General features: G+C 40.4%; 1 protein-coding gene across 2 annotated transcripts; it reads left to right on the top strand.

Annotated features, from left to right (window-relative positions):
* Window positions 1-5,375: 5,375 nt before the first annotated feature.
* Window positions 5,376-16,769, top strand: LOC4346616 (mediator of RNA polymerase II transcription subunit 14). Of its 2 annotated transcripts, XM_015756452.3 has the most exons (9): window positions 5,863-6,009; window positions 6,808-6,854; window positions 7,003-8,076; window positions 9,451-9,548; window positions 10,494-10,668; window positions 11,239-12,040; window positions 12,691-13,667; window positions 13,749-14,800; window positions 15,544-16,769. In XM_015756452.3, the coding sequence occupies exons 3-9, from the start codon at window positions 7,093-7,095 to the stop codon at window positions 16,337-16,339; spliced, it is 4,884 nt and encodes a 1,627-aa protein (XP_015611938.1). In that variant the 5' UTR covers window positions 5,863-6,009; window positions 6,808-6,854; window positions 7,003-7,092; the 3' UTR covers window positions 16,340-16,769. The 2 variants fall into 2 exon arrangements, with proteins under 2 accessions (XP_015611937.1, XP_015611938.1); XM_015756451.3 differs by lacking the exon at window positions 6,808-6,854 and having other exon boundaries at window positions 5,376-6,009.
* The last annotated feature ends 212 nt before the right edge of the window (window positions 16,770-16,981 follow it).

Here is a 16,981-nt window from a genome sequence, read left to right as displayed (position 1 = left end):
TTGTAGTGCCTTGCTGGGCTGGATGTGTATTGCGGGCCAAGGCGGAGGGGAGGAGAAGGGAGAAAAGTGGGCCGGCTAGGCTGCGGGCTGAGAAGGAAAGGGGCTGAAACTGGCCCAGAAAGAAAGCAGGATTTATATTTAGATTTTTGTTTAAATAAATCCTAAAATGATGTTTGTATTATTAAAATTAGCAACTGAGCTCTGAAAATTTTAAGAAAATTCTAGAGAGTGTAATTAATCATGGAGAACTTTATAAAAAATTAAATCCAGCCATATCATTTTATTTCCACTTACTTTACTTTTAAATTAATTTAAGCACCTACCTACTTAAAAAATATCAATTATTCTAGGAAATTTATATTTAAGTTAATTACATAATGTAAATCTTTCTCAACTTCTCCTTAATTTTCTCATCTTTTCTTCCCGTTGCAACGCACGGGCAGCAAGTTATAAACTTAATTTGTTTTCCGTATTATAACGCACGGCCGGCTCTAAGCTATTAATAACAAAATGAGGTAAAACTATATGAATTTCCGCTCCGATATACTCCTTTAATTTTCTGCATACATATGACGTGTTTGGTTTGATTTCACTAAAATTTTGGTATTAGCAAAATCTGCTAAGGTGAAGGTTTGCGGGTGTTGTCTGGTTTAATATTTTACTATTTGTTTTTGTGTAAAGTCGTGTGAAGTTCCTAGAAAACTACCATATTTTGGTTGTGTAAAATATGATACTGTATTAGTTTTGAGTTATGTTTGGATTAGTTACTACCTTGCCAGCATCTAGTATGGTTGAAAATGATGGCAAAACAAACATACCCATAATGAAAATCAACAATTTTAAATTACAGTATTTAAAACTAGAAATTTATATGTGTACGCACTAATATATAGATTCAACATATACAATTGAAATGAGAGAGAAAAAAAAGTTAAAATGAGAACAAGCTAGCGAGGGGGCAGAAACGGAGAGTGAGAGGAGTTGCTGAGAGTTGGATGGCCGGGCCTGCCAAAAACTTCAGGCCTAAGCTCGGCCCAATTTGGATGTCGAGTAAAAAAACAGGAATAAGTTCATTTTACGTCTCGTATCTTTCCAACGAGTTTAAAAGAAAAAATCCATTTTGATTTCCTCGAGTATAGATCGAATCATCGAATCTGATTCATAATTATGCTTAGGCTGTCTTCTTTCCCTATTTTCCCAACACACCTCTCTCATTTTCCGCGCGCACTTTTCAAACTGTTAAACAGTGTGATTTATAAGAAAACTTTCTATATGAAAGTTGTTTAAAAAATCCATATTAATCTATTTTTTTTAAAAAAAATAGTTAATACTTAATTAATCATGCAATAAAACGAACTTTGTTTTGCATGCCGGGGAGGAGGGGTTCCCAACCCCCTCCTCCGAACACAACCTTAGTCTCGAATTCGTAATCCCGGTTGGAAAACCGGGACTACAGAGGGTTACAAACCGGGAGTAAAGACCATTTCTCCACCAGTGTAACCCTCAACCATAAAACTATGTATATCAATTCCTCCAACTATTAAAACAACCATGTAAAATGGCTCCCTCAACAGTTTTAGGAGAGGTTTTGTCTGAGATGGTATTCACGTGGCAACCCAATCATCAAAGAAAATAAAAAGTAGACACGGATTCCTTTGGGCAGGTTCCCAACTCCTATTCCTCGTCTTTCGTGCGCACGCTTTTCAAACTGCTAAACGGTGCGTTTTTTGCAAAAAAAAAATTCTATACGAAAGTTGCTTAAAAATCAAACTAATCCATTTTTGAAAAAAAAATAGCAAATACTTAATTAATCACGCGCTAATGGACTGCTCCGTTTTCCGTGCAAAGAAGTTGGTTCCCAACCGCCTGGAAGGAACATAGCCTTATAAGTGACTAAAAATTTGTTTGTGCAGTTGACACAAAAAGTAGACACGGATAACACTTATAAGTGACTCGAAATTTGTTCGTGCAGTTGAACAAGCTGGACGTGTGTCGGGTTTACATCAGCGCGACCACGTTAAGATCGTTCGACCGCTGCCGGTTGCTCAACAATCAAGCAGCCACCCCGGGTGCCATATCTTTGAAAGTGGCAGTGGTGAACACAAATTAACCTCGGCGGCGGCGTCTTCCCCGGTGCACAAGACGATAGCTCCCGCCACTGCAGCTCGTTGTCAAGGTCGCGAGAACTCTCAGCACGCCGACGGGTCTGACGATGATGCCATCGACTGGAACCCGTTCATCAGTAGCGGCACTGCTGATGATCTCGGGTCCAACACTGTCGATCGTTGTCCTTGTAGCTGTTGCAGATGAACAGGGCATCCCTGTTGCCATACATGGCGAGGCTGTTCATGGGGAGCACCAGCTCCGACTTGGAGCGGAATGACTCGCCGAATTCCTGTCCATGGGCGAGGTGCTGTGGAGAAAGAAGAGAGAGGAGAGTGGTGGAGGAAGAACATACGTAGTCACTTACACTGGTGGAGAAATAATCTTTGCTGGGTCGACCTAAAACCACAATAATCCCGGTTCCAAAAAAAACCGGGACTAAAAATGATCTTTAGTCCCGGTTGAAAACCCCATAGGCATTCTATGATCTTTAGTCCCGGTTGGTGTCATCTTTAGTCCTGGTTCATCCCCTGTCAGATTGATGTCAGGGGGCCGAGAATCTTTAGTCCCGGTTGGTGTCACCACTTTAGTTCCGGTTGGTGTTCCCAACCCGGATTAAATATGATCTTTAGTCCCGGTTATTAGTTCCGGTTGGTGTTCCAAACCGGGACTAAAGATCAATTGGAACTAAAATTCGAAGTGTAGTATATAATCCTATCCCTTATCCTCCTTCCTCCTCCGCTTCCTACATCCTCATCCCGATCCATCCTCTCCACCTCCTCCCCTTCCTCATCTGATCCCCTCCCCTCTCCTTCACCTCCTCCTCTCCCTTCCTGCCCATCCTCCCCTTCCCCTCAACCTCCTCCCCTTCCTCATCCCCTCCCCTCTCCTCCACCTCCTCCTCTTCCCTTTCCTGCCCATCCTCCCCTTCCCATCCGGCAGCCGGCGGCTGGCGGGGCCGTGCCCGATGACGGGCCGGCGGTTGTGGCGGGCGGCGGCAATGGCGTTGTTTTCTCTTTTTTTTTAATTTGTGATTCACATGTATAATTTTGTGATTATTGGATGGATCTGAGATGATCTGTGATGTATTTGATTTGTGTGTAATTTTTTAGGATTTGTGATGTATTTGATTTGTGTGTATATGTAACTTTAAGATTTGTGATGTTACTTTATTTGTGATGTAGATTTGGGATGTTACTTTGATTTGGGGATATGCTTCCCACTTGATTTGGGAGAAAATAAAAAAAAAGAAAAGGGGACCATCTGGGACTGCCGCTATTCTCTCTTTACTCCCAAACTAAAAAGAGGGATCTTTAGTCCCATCTTTAATCCCAGTTATTTGAACCGGGACTAAAGATAGCGATCTTTAGTCCCGGATTCGTAGTCCGGTTGGAAAACCGAGACTACAGGGGGTTACGAACCGGGAGTAAAAAGCACTTCTCCACCAGTGTTACATGTAGCGCCTGCATCTGCCTATATCTATTTTTTATTTTTTATTGTTGACTTGGATGCCACTGATTGTTGCGTCAACCAAAACCATTCTCAAAACAGGTTAGAGAGTCATTTCACATGATTTTAACCGTTGAAGGGGTCAATATATCCGGTTTTATAGTTGAGGGATGCGAATGAGATTCAACCTATATTTGAGGGCGTAAAAATGGACTCTTTGAGTTTCAATCGTGTTTGTGAACTGCAATACCGAAAATCTTGACCCCACAACTTATAAAACCAGATTAAATTAGGTCCCATGATAGTATGATTGGATGTTTTCACTGACGTGGCGAGTTGATTTGCCCTCAATCCATACTGATGGATGGTTTCACTAATGAGAAGAGGGATATGTGGGGGGAGAGGTGAAAGTTCACATACATATGGCCCTTATATGTTTTTTTCTTTTTCTGACTAGGATGCCATCAGTGAAACAGTTATCCATACTACCATGGGATGTAATTTAAACTGGTTTTATAAGTTGCGGGGTCAAGATTTCCGATGTTGTGGTTCATGGATAGTTGGATACCATTTAAACTCGTTGAAAAGGTGAGGAAAGTAAAGTGGGAAGCTTGAGATTGGCCGAACAGGTCTTTCTCAAGTTGTTCTTATAACTTTTATTGGTTTTCAGGTCGTAATTAACTAATGCTTACATTTTGTACTTAACTCTCACTTTTGTGGGTAACATAAGCTTTTGCTTTGAGCTGACCCGTTCTAACGGTACTTTCATTTCTTTTCTAATGCTTGTTGTAAGATTTTTTTTTAAAGATGATGTTGTAATCTTTTCTGGATGGAAAAGCTTCTCGTGAGTCATAAGTTCGGGATGGCCAGTTCTTTTTATTCGTGGAATAATGAATGGAGGATAGATTATTAATATTTGAGAGTGGAATTACTAATTAAGAGAAAAAGAACTTAACCTAATTTATATAAATGAGTTTGGCTGTATGCCTATGGGCAGAGGCCGAAGATGTAGCACATTTCCATTATAAAAAATATATATAAATGAGTAAATTTCATAAAACACTACCTAGCCTAAGTTACACAAAATCATCTGAATTTTTGGCACGTGACACAGAAGACTCGTAAAAAAAGGCTATAGCTACATGGACGTATCATTTGTATGGTAGATGAAAAAACTCATAAAAATTTGAGATGTGATTGTTTATGACTTAAAAGTAAAGTAGAACAAAGTCAAAATGTACAATAGTATGATTTTATGAAAATATTATGACCATAATACCTGGTGTTACGTGTCATGTTCCAAAATACCTGCGATTTTGTGTCACTTAGATCGTATTTTCTGTGATTAGGTGAAATTTACTCAATATAAACTTATATGGATGAAAATCTAATAGGATCTAAACTATAAAATCTTTAATTTTATGATAACTTTAATATTAAATAAGTAGTTCTGCGATAAATTTAGTGCTAAATATGCTCCATATTTTTTGATACAACATCTTAAACATATAGTGATGTGATAAATTTAGTGCTACATCTGTAATTTTATAATACATCATTTTATATATCTATAGATTTACAATAATTTAATCGATGTATATATACTTTTGTGAAATTTACTCAAATTAAAAATGCAGTTCCTTACCTGTGAAGAAATTCAGGAAAGAAAACGCTTGTCCGAACTCGAACTCGAACTCGAACTCGAACATCCTTAGCCGTTGATTTTCCGGATCGGACGGCTGATAAATACGCGCGGGCCAAAACTAGTTTCCCTACGCACACGCGTTCATCCACTACTCCACCACCCTCCCTCCCTCCCTCCCGTTGGACACACCGACCCCCAAATCGGCAAATCCTATTCGCTCCGCCGCCGCCGCCGCCGCCGCCGTCGCCGGCGATCCTCCACCGAGCCGGCCTCTCTCCTCCCTCGCCGGCGGCCTCCTCGAACGACGTTCGTCCCCCACCCTCCGACACACTCTGTCTACACGCGCGCGGCCGCTGAATCCTCGCGCCTCATCACCCCGTGCTGGGGGGTGCCACCACTGAGGCGGCGGAGGCGGCGGGGGAGGGGAGGGGGAGGATCTCCGGTTCCTCCGCCGGCGCATGCGGTCACTGGTGGTGGGTGGGATTCATCGGGCCCCTCTCGCGCGCGGGGTGGAGGGGGGGAAGTGAGGCCGGGCGGCGGGAAACCCTAGCTCCGGGGCGGTTATGGCGGAGGGGGAGCTGGGGCAGCAGACGGTGGAGCTGGGCGCGGTGGTGCGGCGGGCGGCGGAGGAGTCGTACCTCTCGCTGCGGGAGCTCGTGGAGAAGTCGCAGGACGAGGGCGAGGGGAAGGGTGGCGCCTATGGCGCGCGGCAGCGGTCCGACTCCGAGAAGAAGATCGACCTGCTCAAATTCATCGCCCGCACCCGCCAGCGCATGCTCCGCCTCCATGTCCTTGCCAAATGGTGCCAACAGGTCCGTGTCTCTTCACATTTTATCTTGTTGCCTCCATTTACTGATGTACTCCTAGTCTGTAATGGAATGTGGATAATCGGATGGGTGAATTCCTAGCCAAGAGACTTCAGTCCCCATCTATCCTTGCACGCTTTTCACATTACAAAGGATGTCCATTTTGATTGATTGATTGATTGATGCAAACGGCTTCTATTCAGTAGAAAGATATCCTGGTGTTAACAACATTAATATTTCAGTTAACTTATTTTCCTAGTGTACTGTACTGTACTTTCACCTAGGCCATCTGTAGTGAACTTTCACCAGGTCAGGTTTATTGGTTAGTGGTTACTGTTGGGTGGTTCCAGCTGATCCACCACTCTAGATCTCCTTTTTAAGGGAAGTACACTGTCAGCATATATTGATAACCAGTAAGTTATTGAGTGGATACTGTTGTCATGCTTTTGTACATTTTTTCGAAATGTTGGTGCAGATAATTTTACATTTTTTTAAACCTAGAAACATATATTTTTAAGACTTAAGAACATCATTTTAGTTTTTCTGATATTTTGGTTTGGTGGTATGCTCTAGCAATGCATTTAAGAACATAGTCTCATGTAGTCAAGAAACAGTAACTGAAATCACGATTCTATCTACAAACAATTGTTGCGAACTGATGTTTGGACAAATTCTGTTAAACAGAGGATATATACCTATCATCTGTACAGGTTGAGAATGGAATCTTTAAGGTTGATATAATATTCCATAGGTTATTCTGTCCATGTACTTTGCAGTCTTCTTCTTATACGTGTACTCGTGTAGATTCAAAGTGATTTGCGTGATTCCGCCGAGCTATTGTCTTGCACTAGGTACACCCCTCCAATTCTTCATTTTGTTGTTTCTCAATTGAACCTATCTAATATTTTGGTGCAAAAGCTTTGTTTTTTTGGACAGTTACTCTTCAAAAGATTCATTACTTCTATTTACCAAATAAGATTTTCCTTTTAATTTGTGCAGGTTCCATTGGTTAATTATTGTCAACAGCTTGGATCAACTCTCTCCAGCCATGAAACATGTTTCACACAAACAGCTGATTCGCTGTACTTTATGCATGAGGGGTTGCAGCAAGCTCGAGCTCCTATGTTTGACATCCCTTCTGCTTTAGAAGTCATGCTTACAGGAAACTATCAAAGATTGCCATTATGTATAGAAGATATAGGAAGCCAAAATAAACTTTCTCCGGATGAAGAGAAGCGTGCTTTACAGAAGTTGAATGCAAGCGTGCGGTACAAAGTTCTTGTGACTCCAAGACCCAAAGAAGTTTCTAATGTTTCAGTAGCTGATGGAATAGCTGTTTTTCGTGTGGATGGAGAATTTAAAGTTCTTCTTACACTTGGTTATCGTGGCCACTTAGATTTATGGAGGATTTTGCATTTAGAGGTACTTGTTGGTGACAAAGGCGGGCCTATTAAGCTAGAAGAGAGGAGGAGATTTGCACTTGGTGATGATATAGAAAGACGAATGGCAGTTTCTGAGAATCCCTTCATGGTGCTGTATGCCATACTTCATGAGTTGTGCATCTCACTTGCTATGGACACTATCATTAGGAAGACCAATGTTCTTCGGCAGGGAAGGTGGAAAGATGCAATAAGATCTGAGCTTGTCTTAGATAGCACCACAGGGCAAACTGGGAGTGCTCCTCTAATGCAGCTTGGTCAGGATGGGGAATATGATTTGAGTGGTTCTAGGATACCTGGCCTAAAAATAAATTACTGGCTTGATGAAAAAGCTGGTGGCTCAGCAGAATCTGATTCATCACCATTTATCAAAATTGAGGCCAGGCAAGACATGCAGATAAAGTGCCAGCATAGTTCGTTTATACTTGATCCTTTGACGGATAAAGAAGCCAATCTTTCTCTTGATCTGTGTTGCATTGATGTTGAACAGCTCATTTTGAGAGCAATTGCTTCTAATAGGCACACTCGTCTTCTTGATATCCAGAGACAGCTGTCCAAAAATGTTCAAATTTCTCAGTCACCAAAAGATGTTATCCTCAAACGAGATGTTGAAATAGCAAAGGACCCGGTGAAGGTAATAATAGGAAATATCATTCTTATTTACATTCCTGTTTGTAGCAGCATATTACAATTCATAACAGATCTACTGTTGACTAAACATTAATTCAATATTATATCTGAGCTGAGTTGGTATAGTTTATCTGAATTCAACCTATTCTGGTTTTCCCTTACCTCACCTGTTGCTCTTCCATATTTACAGATTTACTTATAAAAGACAAAAAAATGTTTGGGCAATTAAAAGAATTGAGTACAGTTATAGTGCTGTAGTGCGTTTTGTACTTATTTGTGTAGGTAACTTATATTGTTATGTGCATGCATATGTTAGTTTGGTTGTGCTAAAAATAGTTTACCTTATGATGTTTAAACTACATGTTGTATTGACACTTTTCTGTTTGCTGGCATAATCAAACTATTAGTTATTTTCAAATCTCAAACCTATATACATGATTATATGAAACCAATCGGCCACCTGCTTATACTCATATGCAAAGATGCAATATTTTTCTATCAAAATCTTACAACTAACATATGTTTTCCTACATATTTACACCCGCAAAAGATCTGCAGTGCAGTGTGTGTAGAAGTAACATATGTTTTACTCCCTCTTGTAAGGAGTATAAGATAAGATATGTATATTCTAGGTAAAATTTACAGCTTTAGTTTTAACATCAAATCAACTGATGGTTTGCAAGATGAAATTCTGAAGAACTCCTTACGGAGCATATGATATTTCCTGAGAGGTCTAGAGCTGAACCTTTTGTTTTGTTCAATTTAATATTATTATTGGTTCTGAATCTAGTGAAAAGTGGAGAATGCTTCTATTGAAAGTTGATCTACAGAGGATCTCACCGGGATAGGGGACATAAGTTGTTCCTTTCCTAACTTATCCTTCTCTGCTGTGGTCATGTTTGAATGTGAAATTTCTAATATTGTAGCTCAGTCCATATGTCACCTATATAATTTTTTTCCTGATGGGATACTTTTATATGTATCTGATAACTGAACTGGTAGAATTAGCATGTTAGTACCAAATTTGTTGTCTGAACTCAATAAACCCCTGCGCAGTCACTTGATTCGTGGCATGCTTGCTTAATTCACACCATATCAACCTTTTTTCTGTAATAACTTCTAATGATGTGCAAAGCATTGAAAGATGCGTGCCATCTTAGTACTGATTATTTACTCCAGGATAACATGGTAATATAATTCCTGAACAGATGATTGATAAATGAGGCACAAACATGGAATGATATATTTTTCATGTAGTAATTTTAATTGATGCATTACGGATCTTTTGTTTACATCATCTCCTTATGCAGTTGTGGCTATATATTAATCTTGTTCATTTGATTGAACTTTAATGTTAAACATTTACGAACTTGCGCAGAAAACAGAGCAAAAGGATTTTGCAGATTGTTGTGGAAATGAGGTGCTTCAAGTGAGGGCCTATGGTCAAGCATATATTGGTCTTGGAATAAATATCAGGTTGCTCAATTTTCAGTACTTCATTAACCGCCTCGTGCTAGTCTTCTTTATTTGAAAATAGAAGGTTTCTTTGTTTTGAATAAAATCATTATGCCTGTAATTGCGCAATTCTTTGTCACCTCATCTAGTCAGCATATAGATACACACTATTATAACGATAGTCTCATATTACTTAGCCAATCACAATAAACATTCCAATCAATGAAGTTTCTCACTTCTCGGTGCTTCATTGATCTTACATATTGGATGTACTGTTGTTACTAATGTTATTACGAAATATCTCATTGGTCCTAGTGGTTATCTTTCTAAAATAGAAGAATATTGGTTGCCTTGTCTCATCGTCTGTTAGCTTATAGAACCAGGCTGTTCGAGCTATAAGTAATCCCAAATTACACGGGGTATCAGAAGACACATTCTGGTGCTGAATGACAGACCCGCCTCTTTTACTGATGAATTGATCCTAGCAATTCAAATTGACTGTTAGATTGTTGATTGCCTGTGGGCATCTTTTCCTTCCCTACTCTAAAAGCATGTGGTACCTAAAGTTGTTTGATGGGTATTTTCCTACTTATAATATTGTTCGAACAAGTCTGGTCTGTCCCAGGTTTATACACCTGCTTCAGAATGAGAATCTTGGACAGAGATCGTTCCTTCAATTTTGGAATCAATTTAGACCCATAGTTCCGTACTGACATAGATTGATTAGATTGAAGCATGACTTGCCATTTCAGTGCTTGGCGCTTCTCTCGGGAACATTGTTGTGAATTGGTATAATAGAATATTTCCGCCCATAGTTGAGCACTGAATGATATAGCGTGCTGACAGTTTTGCTGTTTGCCTTGTTGCAATGATACCATCGTACCGTCTATGTATTGCACACGAACTCTTGACTGACTTTTTCTTTTTCTTTCTCCTAATATTTTAACTCTTTCCTAACTTTAATAGGAGCGGTCGTTTCCTCCTCCAGTCGCCGGAAAACATCTTACCCCCTTCTGCACTGCTAGATTGTGAAGAAGCTCTAAATAAAGGGAGTATTACAGCTACTGATGTTTTTGCAAGCTTAAGAACCAGGAGCATCCTCCACCTATTTGCTGCTACTGGAAGTTTTTTTGGCCTTAAGGTTGTCAAACTGTCTTGATCATATCTTAACTTCTTGACCATTGAAATTTGTAACACATGTATACAAGAATGTCATTGTGAGTGTGTGCAGACACACTTTTTCAATTTTATTGAATAATAATATCCTTAAAAATAGCATTATGAGGACATGTTTTTCCCCTGTAGACCCAGGATTTAGTTTGTGCTATTTATTTGCTAGTCAAACCTTTTTCTCTTGACGATTAGCCCATGGTACAAAAAATGTGTTTGTAAAGAGCATTAAAAAAATGCATGCAGCCATATATCATAGTCACTACAATCAATATGATCTTAATAATGCTTAGCTGTCACCTGTCGGACAACTCATGTGGTTCTGAAGTGTGAACCAACAACATTTCTGAAAGATTTTTTCACTTAGGGTCAACATGTTAATTACTGATATTTCCACTATTCGCAACCTTATGAACTTTCTTCTGTGTAGTCTGCTGATAAGAGTGTCTGGATGTGGTTACACAGTTGCCATCCTTTAGTTACTAAGCTAAGTTTGCTATGGTTCCTAGGTATGATGTGCTAAAATTCTGTTATTTTCCAGGTTTATGAGAAGTCTCAAGGTACTCTAAAGATTCCAAAGGACATATTGCATGGTTCAGACCTGATGGTGATGGGATTTCCACAGTGTGCAAATGCCTATTATCTATTGATGCAACTTGATAAGGACTTCAGGCCTGTTTTTCATTTGCTTGAGACACAATCTGATGCAAATGATAAGACAAACACAAATGCATGCACAAAGGAAGCTTTGAGGTTTAATAAGATTGATATTGGACAGATACAGATTAGTAAAAGTGAATCGAATACAAATATGTTTGATGCGAAGCTGCATGCCCTACAGAATATAGGGAATTGTGATGACGTAATGGAAAATAGACTCCCCATTCAAAGTGGCATTGAGCCTCTTCCACTGCTGCCTGCTTGTTCACCATCGTTCTCTTCTGTTGTTGATGAAGTTTTTGAATATGAACACGGGGCTCTTGCTGTTCCAAACCATTCTTTGCCGCAAACTACTTTGCAGTCTACCTCTCATCCAGGTTCTCTTTCTGTTGGTTTTCAAGGAGTAGGTACTAGAGCTAATGCATCAATTGAAGGGGCCTCATCAGCTTACAGTGGATCAAAATTTTCTCCCGGGGTTGGTTTGAACAGTTATTTACCAAGTAATTTGAGACATGTACAAAGTACAAACGCCTTTTCCTCAAGCACTGTAACAAAATCATCTTCAATCAAGTTGCCAAGTTCTAATTCTAATCATGAACTGAGCTCATTGAGCTCTCCAACTGAACATGTGATTGCTGATGGAAGTAAATCACTTCAGCTCGTCCCTGCAAGCAAGATTAATGGTAATTAAATCCCTGCTCAAAGTTCATATACAGGCAGTTTTGGAATAAGTTTTATGATAAATTAGATAGTTTTATAGTTTCTCTCCCTCAAACAAATTTGTCCAGCCACCTTGCACAGGCCAAGACACCAAATCAAAAAACTGTTAATAATAATATGGGCCATGCACACCCTATTTAATGGAATTACAGATGTATTCAAATTTGTATCAGTAAGATAGTGGTGGAGAGTGCAAATATAATATAATCATATTCTTAATTTCCCATTGAACTTCATTTTGAAGCAACACATAGCAATAAAATGGACTTAGGCTTTGTTTGTTACTGGTATGGATTATGATAATCTCCTTTGGTGCAACTGCTTTTAGTCATTTTTTTTCCTGTTTGGTGAACTGCTTTCCTTTTAATATCAAAGTTAATGATAATACGAATTGTATTAAAAAAGATTGCGCACTTGTGAGAAAACATTACCGTTGAATGGCATACTTTCTGTAACATTAATTTGATATGTAAATCAAACCACAAGGATTATATAGTTACATTTCTATAGTAATTTAAAAATAAGCACGGTGCAGCACAGCAACCAGAAAATAAGCCTTTGGTTGTGAAGGGGTTATAGTGAATATGTTTATCTTACTTGGGCATTTTGGCAGGATCAATCAACCTTATCACTATGGGCTCTGATGGTGCATCTAGAAAGCGTTCTATTTCAGATTTATTTCTGAACCTCCCTTCATTGCAAGGATTGAAACCCAGTAGCCCAAGGAAGCGAAGAAGAATATCAGAATCAATGGAGAGTTGGTCTCCTTTGCAAGCATATTCATCAGACTCACAATCAAGAACAAGCCTCACCTACGGAAATATTCTGGCTGAAAGAAATAATTGTGTCCCAGCAACTACATATGCTTCGGTGCTACTACATGTCATAAGACACTGTTCATTGTCCATTAAACATGCTCAAATAACTGCCCAGATGGATTCTCTTGCCATTCCATATGTTGAAGAAGTGGGCTTACGATCACCATCCTCTAATCTTTGGCTAAGGTTACCTTTTGCTCGGGATGATTCTTGGAAACACATATGCTTACGCCTCGGCAAGGCTGGAAGTATGTCTTGGGATGTTAGGATAAACGATCCACATTTTAGGGAACTCTGGGAGCTAAGTACAGGAAGCACCACAACCTCATGGGGTGTTGGTGTTCGTGTCGCAAACACCTCTGAGATGGATTCGCATATCTCTTTTGATGCAGAAGGTGTTATTTTAACTTACAGCAATGTTGAACCAGACAGTGTTCAGAAGCTTGTGTCAGATCTACGAAGGCTTGCAAATGCCCGTTCATTTGCCCGTGGAATGAGGAGATTGATTGGTGTCAAACTTAATGACAAGCTAGATGATGATCAGACATCTACGGATATAAAGTCGCAGCCTGTTAATAAGGGTAATAGTGATGCTGCAGACAGGCTATCTGAACAAATGAGAAAGACTTTCAGGATTGAAGCTGTTGGCTTAATGAGCTTGTGGTTCAGTTATGGCACAATGCCTATGGTACACTTTGTTGTTGAGTGGGAAAGTGCTAAGGGAGGCTGCACAATGCATGTTTCTCCTGATCAGCTTTGGCCACACACAAAGGTTTGCCAGTTTTTCTTTAGTTTTCTACTTATGTTTTTCTACTGAGAATGTTTAGTTATAATCAATTTCACATAAATGCAGTTTTTGGAGGATTTCGTGAACGGTGGTGAGGTAGCATCCTTCCTGGACTGCATTCGGCTGACAGCAGGGCCTTTGCTTGCCCTTGGGGGTGCAATTCGTCCAGCAAGAATGCCTGTAACGGTTTCTTCTGGATACAACTCCATGCCAAAGCAGATGAACAACATCCCCACCCAGGGACCATTAGCAAATGGTTCATCATCAACAACCATGCATCACGCACCTTCCCCCGCAAATGTTGCTGCCACCCATTTGGGAAGTCATAATCTCCACACTGCTGCGATGCTTTCCGCTGCTGGACGGGGTGGGCCTGGACTTGTTCCTAGTTCTTTGCTGCCCTTTGATGTTTCTGTTGTGCTCCGTGGGCCATACTGGATACGCATTATATATCGGAAGAAATTTTCTGTTGACATGCGCTGTTTCGCTGGGGATCAGGTTTGGCTACAACCAGCAACTCCTCCTAAAGGAGGACCTCTGGTTGGTGGATCGTTGCCGTGCCCACAATTTCGACCATTCATAATGGAACATGTTGCTCAGGGTCTAAATGCTCTTGAACCCAGTTTCATGAATGCTACACAGGCCGGTGCGCATTTAAATAGCAGTGCTGGAACTCTGCAACCTGCACCCAATGCAAATCGTGTAAACGCGACTCAAGGTATTGGTATGTCCAGGCCTGCTTCTGGAGTTGCTAACCATGTAGCAGCCAATTTGAGTCGAGCAGGTAATGCCATGTTGGCCTCTTCAGGACTTGCTTCAGGGATTGGTGGGGCCTCTGTGCGACTAACATCTGGAGCTAACCTCCCTGTTCATGTGAAAGGAGAGCTGAATACAGCTTTCATTGGGCTTGGGGATGATGGTGGCTACGGTGGTGGTTGGGTTCCTTTGGCAGCTCTCAAGAAGGTTTTAAGAGGGATCCTCAAGTACCTTGGAGTTCTATGGTTGTTTGCACAATTGCCTGAACTTCTGAAAGAGATACTGGGGTCGATTTTGAAGGAAAATGAGGGTGCTCTCTTGAATTTGGATCAAGAGCAACCTGCACTCCGGTTCTATGTGGGGTAAAATTACTGTTCTAATCTCTACTATTGCTTGAGAACCTGAAGTGTGTTGTCATGTTTTGATATCATAAAAAAATGTTATTCACTTCTACATTGAAGTAAGCTACAATAAAATAGTCGATTGCTAATCAGGGTTCAAAAACGAATGGCAACCAGCCAGTCACCGGTCTAGGGTAGTTGAGTGGTTATCAGCTGGAAGGATGCGAATTCAAATTGAAAAAGAATATAATATTTACTATTTAAATTTAGATTTTGTTTGGCCAGCCACTTTTCAAAATTTCAAATATTTGGATCTAATTTTTTTGTCCAGAAAAATTTGGTAATTGTCCAGTTACTGGTTTTCACCAGGGTCCAGTACTTCTGGCAAAACTGGCTTTGGAACCTTGGGGTCAATACTCAATAGCCCAATAATCTTATTGTACATAGGCAGTTCCCATCCATATCACTCTAGTGTTAACAATATTGAGCTCTTCCTGATTTTCTTTGGGAAATTGTGCCACTGCCCAGTGCCCACTACCCTTGAATGCTTCTTTTTTTTTTCTTTTGTAGTGACTATTGTTCTGATGTTCATTTTATTTATTGGGCTGTGATCAACATAACTATGCAAACCTAGTCTCAAGCGATAAGCTGGAAAAGTGACTCTTTATGCAGCTCAAAGTGCTTCTTATTTTTGTGTTCTTTCAATCAAGTTCAAGTATTGAAGAATTTATTATCTCTGGTAAATATTTTCTTCTATCTTGCAGAGGTTATGTATTTGCAGTTAGTGTTCATCGGGTTCAATTGCTTCTACAAGTTTTAAGCGTCAAGCGATTCCATCACCAGCAACAGCAGCAGCAAGCTCAGAACAGTGCACAGGAAGAGCTAGCTCCACCTGAAATCAACGAGATATGTGATTATTTCAGCAGGCGTGTTGCCTCTGAACCATATGATGCTTCCAGAGTTGCTTCATTTATCACTTTGCTTACACTACCGATTTCAGTGCTGCGAGAATTTTTAAAACTAATTGCTTGGAAGAAAGGTTTCTCCCAGGCTCATGGGGACATGGCCACTGCTCAGAGAGCCCGGATTGAGATTTGTCTGGAAAATCATTCAGGGTCAGTTTCAGATGATATCACAGAAAGCACTTTGGCTAAGAGCAATGTTAAGTATGATAGAGCCCACAGTTCTCTAGAGTTTGCTCTGACCTTTGTACTTGATCATGCTCTCATTCCTCATATGAATGTAGCTGGCGGAGCTGCCTGGCTTCCGTATTGTGTATCCGTACGACTAAAGTATTCTTTTGGGGAAAGCAACCATATAGCATACCTTGCAATGGACGGTAGCCATGGTGGCAGAGCTTGCTGGTTGCAATACGAGGACTGGGAAAGATGTAAGCAGAAGGTCGCCAGGGCAGTGGAGACTGTGAATGGCTCTGTTGCGGTTGGAGAATCAGGCCAAGGAAGATTGCGAATGGTCGCCGAGATGATCCAAAAGCAACTTCAGCTCTGTCTTCAGCAGCTGAGAGATGGTCCTCTTTCTGCTGGCTCAACTGCATCATGAGCAGACAAGTCTGTTGGGGGAATTTAGTGGCCAGGTTAGAGAATTTTGTCGCAACAGTTTGTCTCATTGAGTGCTGGGGATAGTCTCAGCGCCAAAGGCTCTTATTGTTATGAATGTTTTGTACAGTAAAGGTGTGAAGCCCTTGTGTTGCTTAACCTAGCCCCTTCCTGTAACATAGAAAATGTGGGTAATAATGCACCTAGGTGTGGTTGCTCATGGACTTCAGCAGTGCAAATTCAGCATAGATCTGTCCATACAGAATTTGTTATTCCTTTTATCAGAAGGGAGCTGGTGTTTTTGTTGCTGTTAATTTAGACATTTTATCAGGTTTGAGCAGTGTAGTGTACATTATATATAATATACTGGACTTGGACTAGCATTCTGTTTGTAAAATTAGTACTCCCAGTAAAACTAGGCTTTTTGTGCTGTATACTAATTCTTCTTTTTTGTGTTGTCTGGCGTAATAAAGAATTCACTTCATTGTTTCAGTATATTGCGCCCTGCATTTCATTGATCTCACACTATAGCCTGCATCGACTCTGAACATTGTACTTAATTTTTCTTAAAACTGAAACCAGGTGTCGGAAGCCAGATTTTAACTCATCATTAATTATGTTCCAAGCTTTTGTAGGGATTGTATTT

This window comes from Oryza sativa, chromosome 9, assembly GCF_034140825.1.
Source record: "Oryza sativa Japonica Group chromosome 9, ASM3414082v1".
Taxonomy (NCBI): domain Eukaryota; kingdom Viridiplantae; phylum Streptophyta; class Magnoliopsida; order Poales; family Poaceae; genus Oryza; species Oryza sativa.
The sequence above is the reverse complement of the archived record's forward strand: the minus strand, read 5'-3'. Positions and strand labels throughout refer to the sequence as shown.

Coding starts and splice junctions, on each gene's coding strand:
- LOC4346616 (XM_015756451.3), top strand. CDS start 5,761: ATGGCGGAGGGGGAGCTGGGGCAGCAGACGGTGGAGCTGGGCGCGGTG. Junction 8,077..9,450: donor TAGCAAAGGACCCGGTGAAG/GTAATAATAGGA, acceptor GAACTTGCGCAG/AAAACAGAGCAAAAGGATTT. Junction 10,669..11,238: donor GAAGTTTTTTTGGCCTTAAG/GTTGTCAAACTG, acceptor GTTATTTTCCAG/GTTTATGAGAAGTCTCAAGG.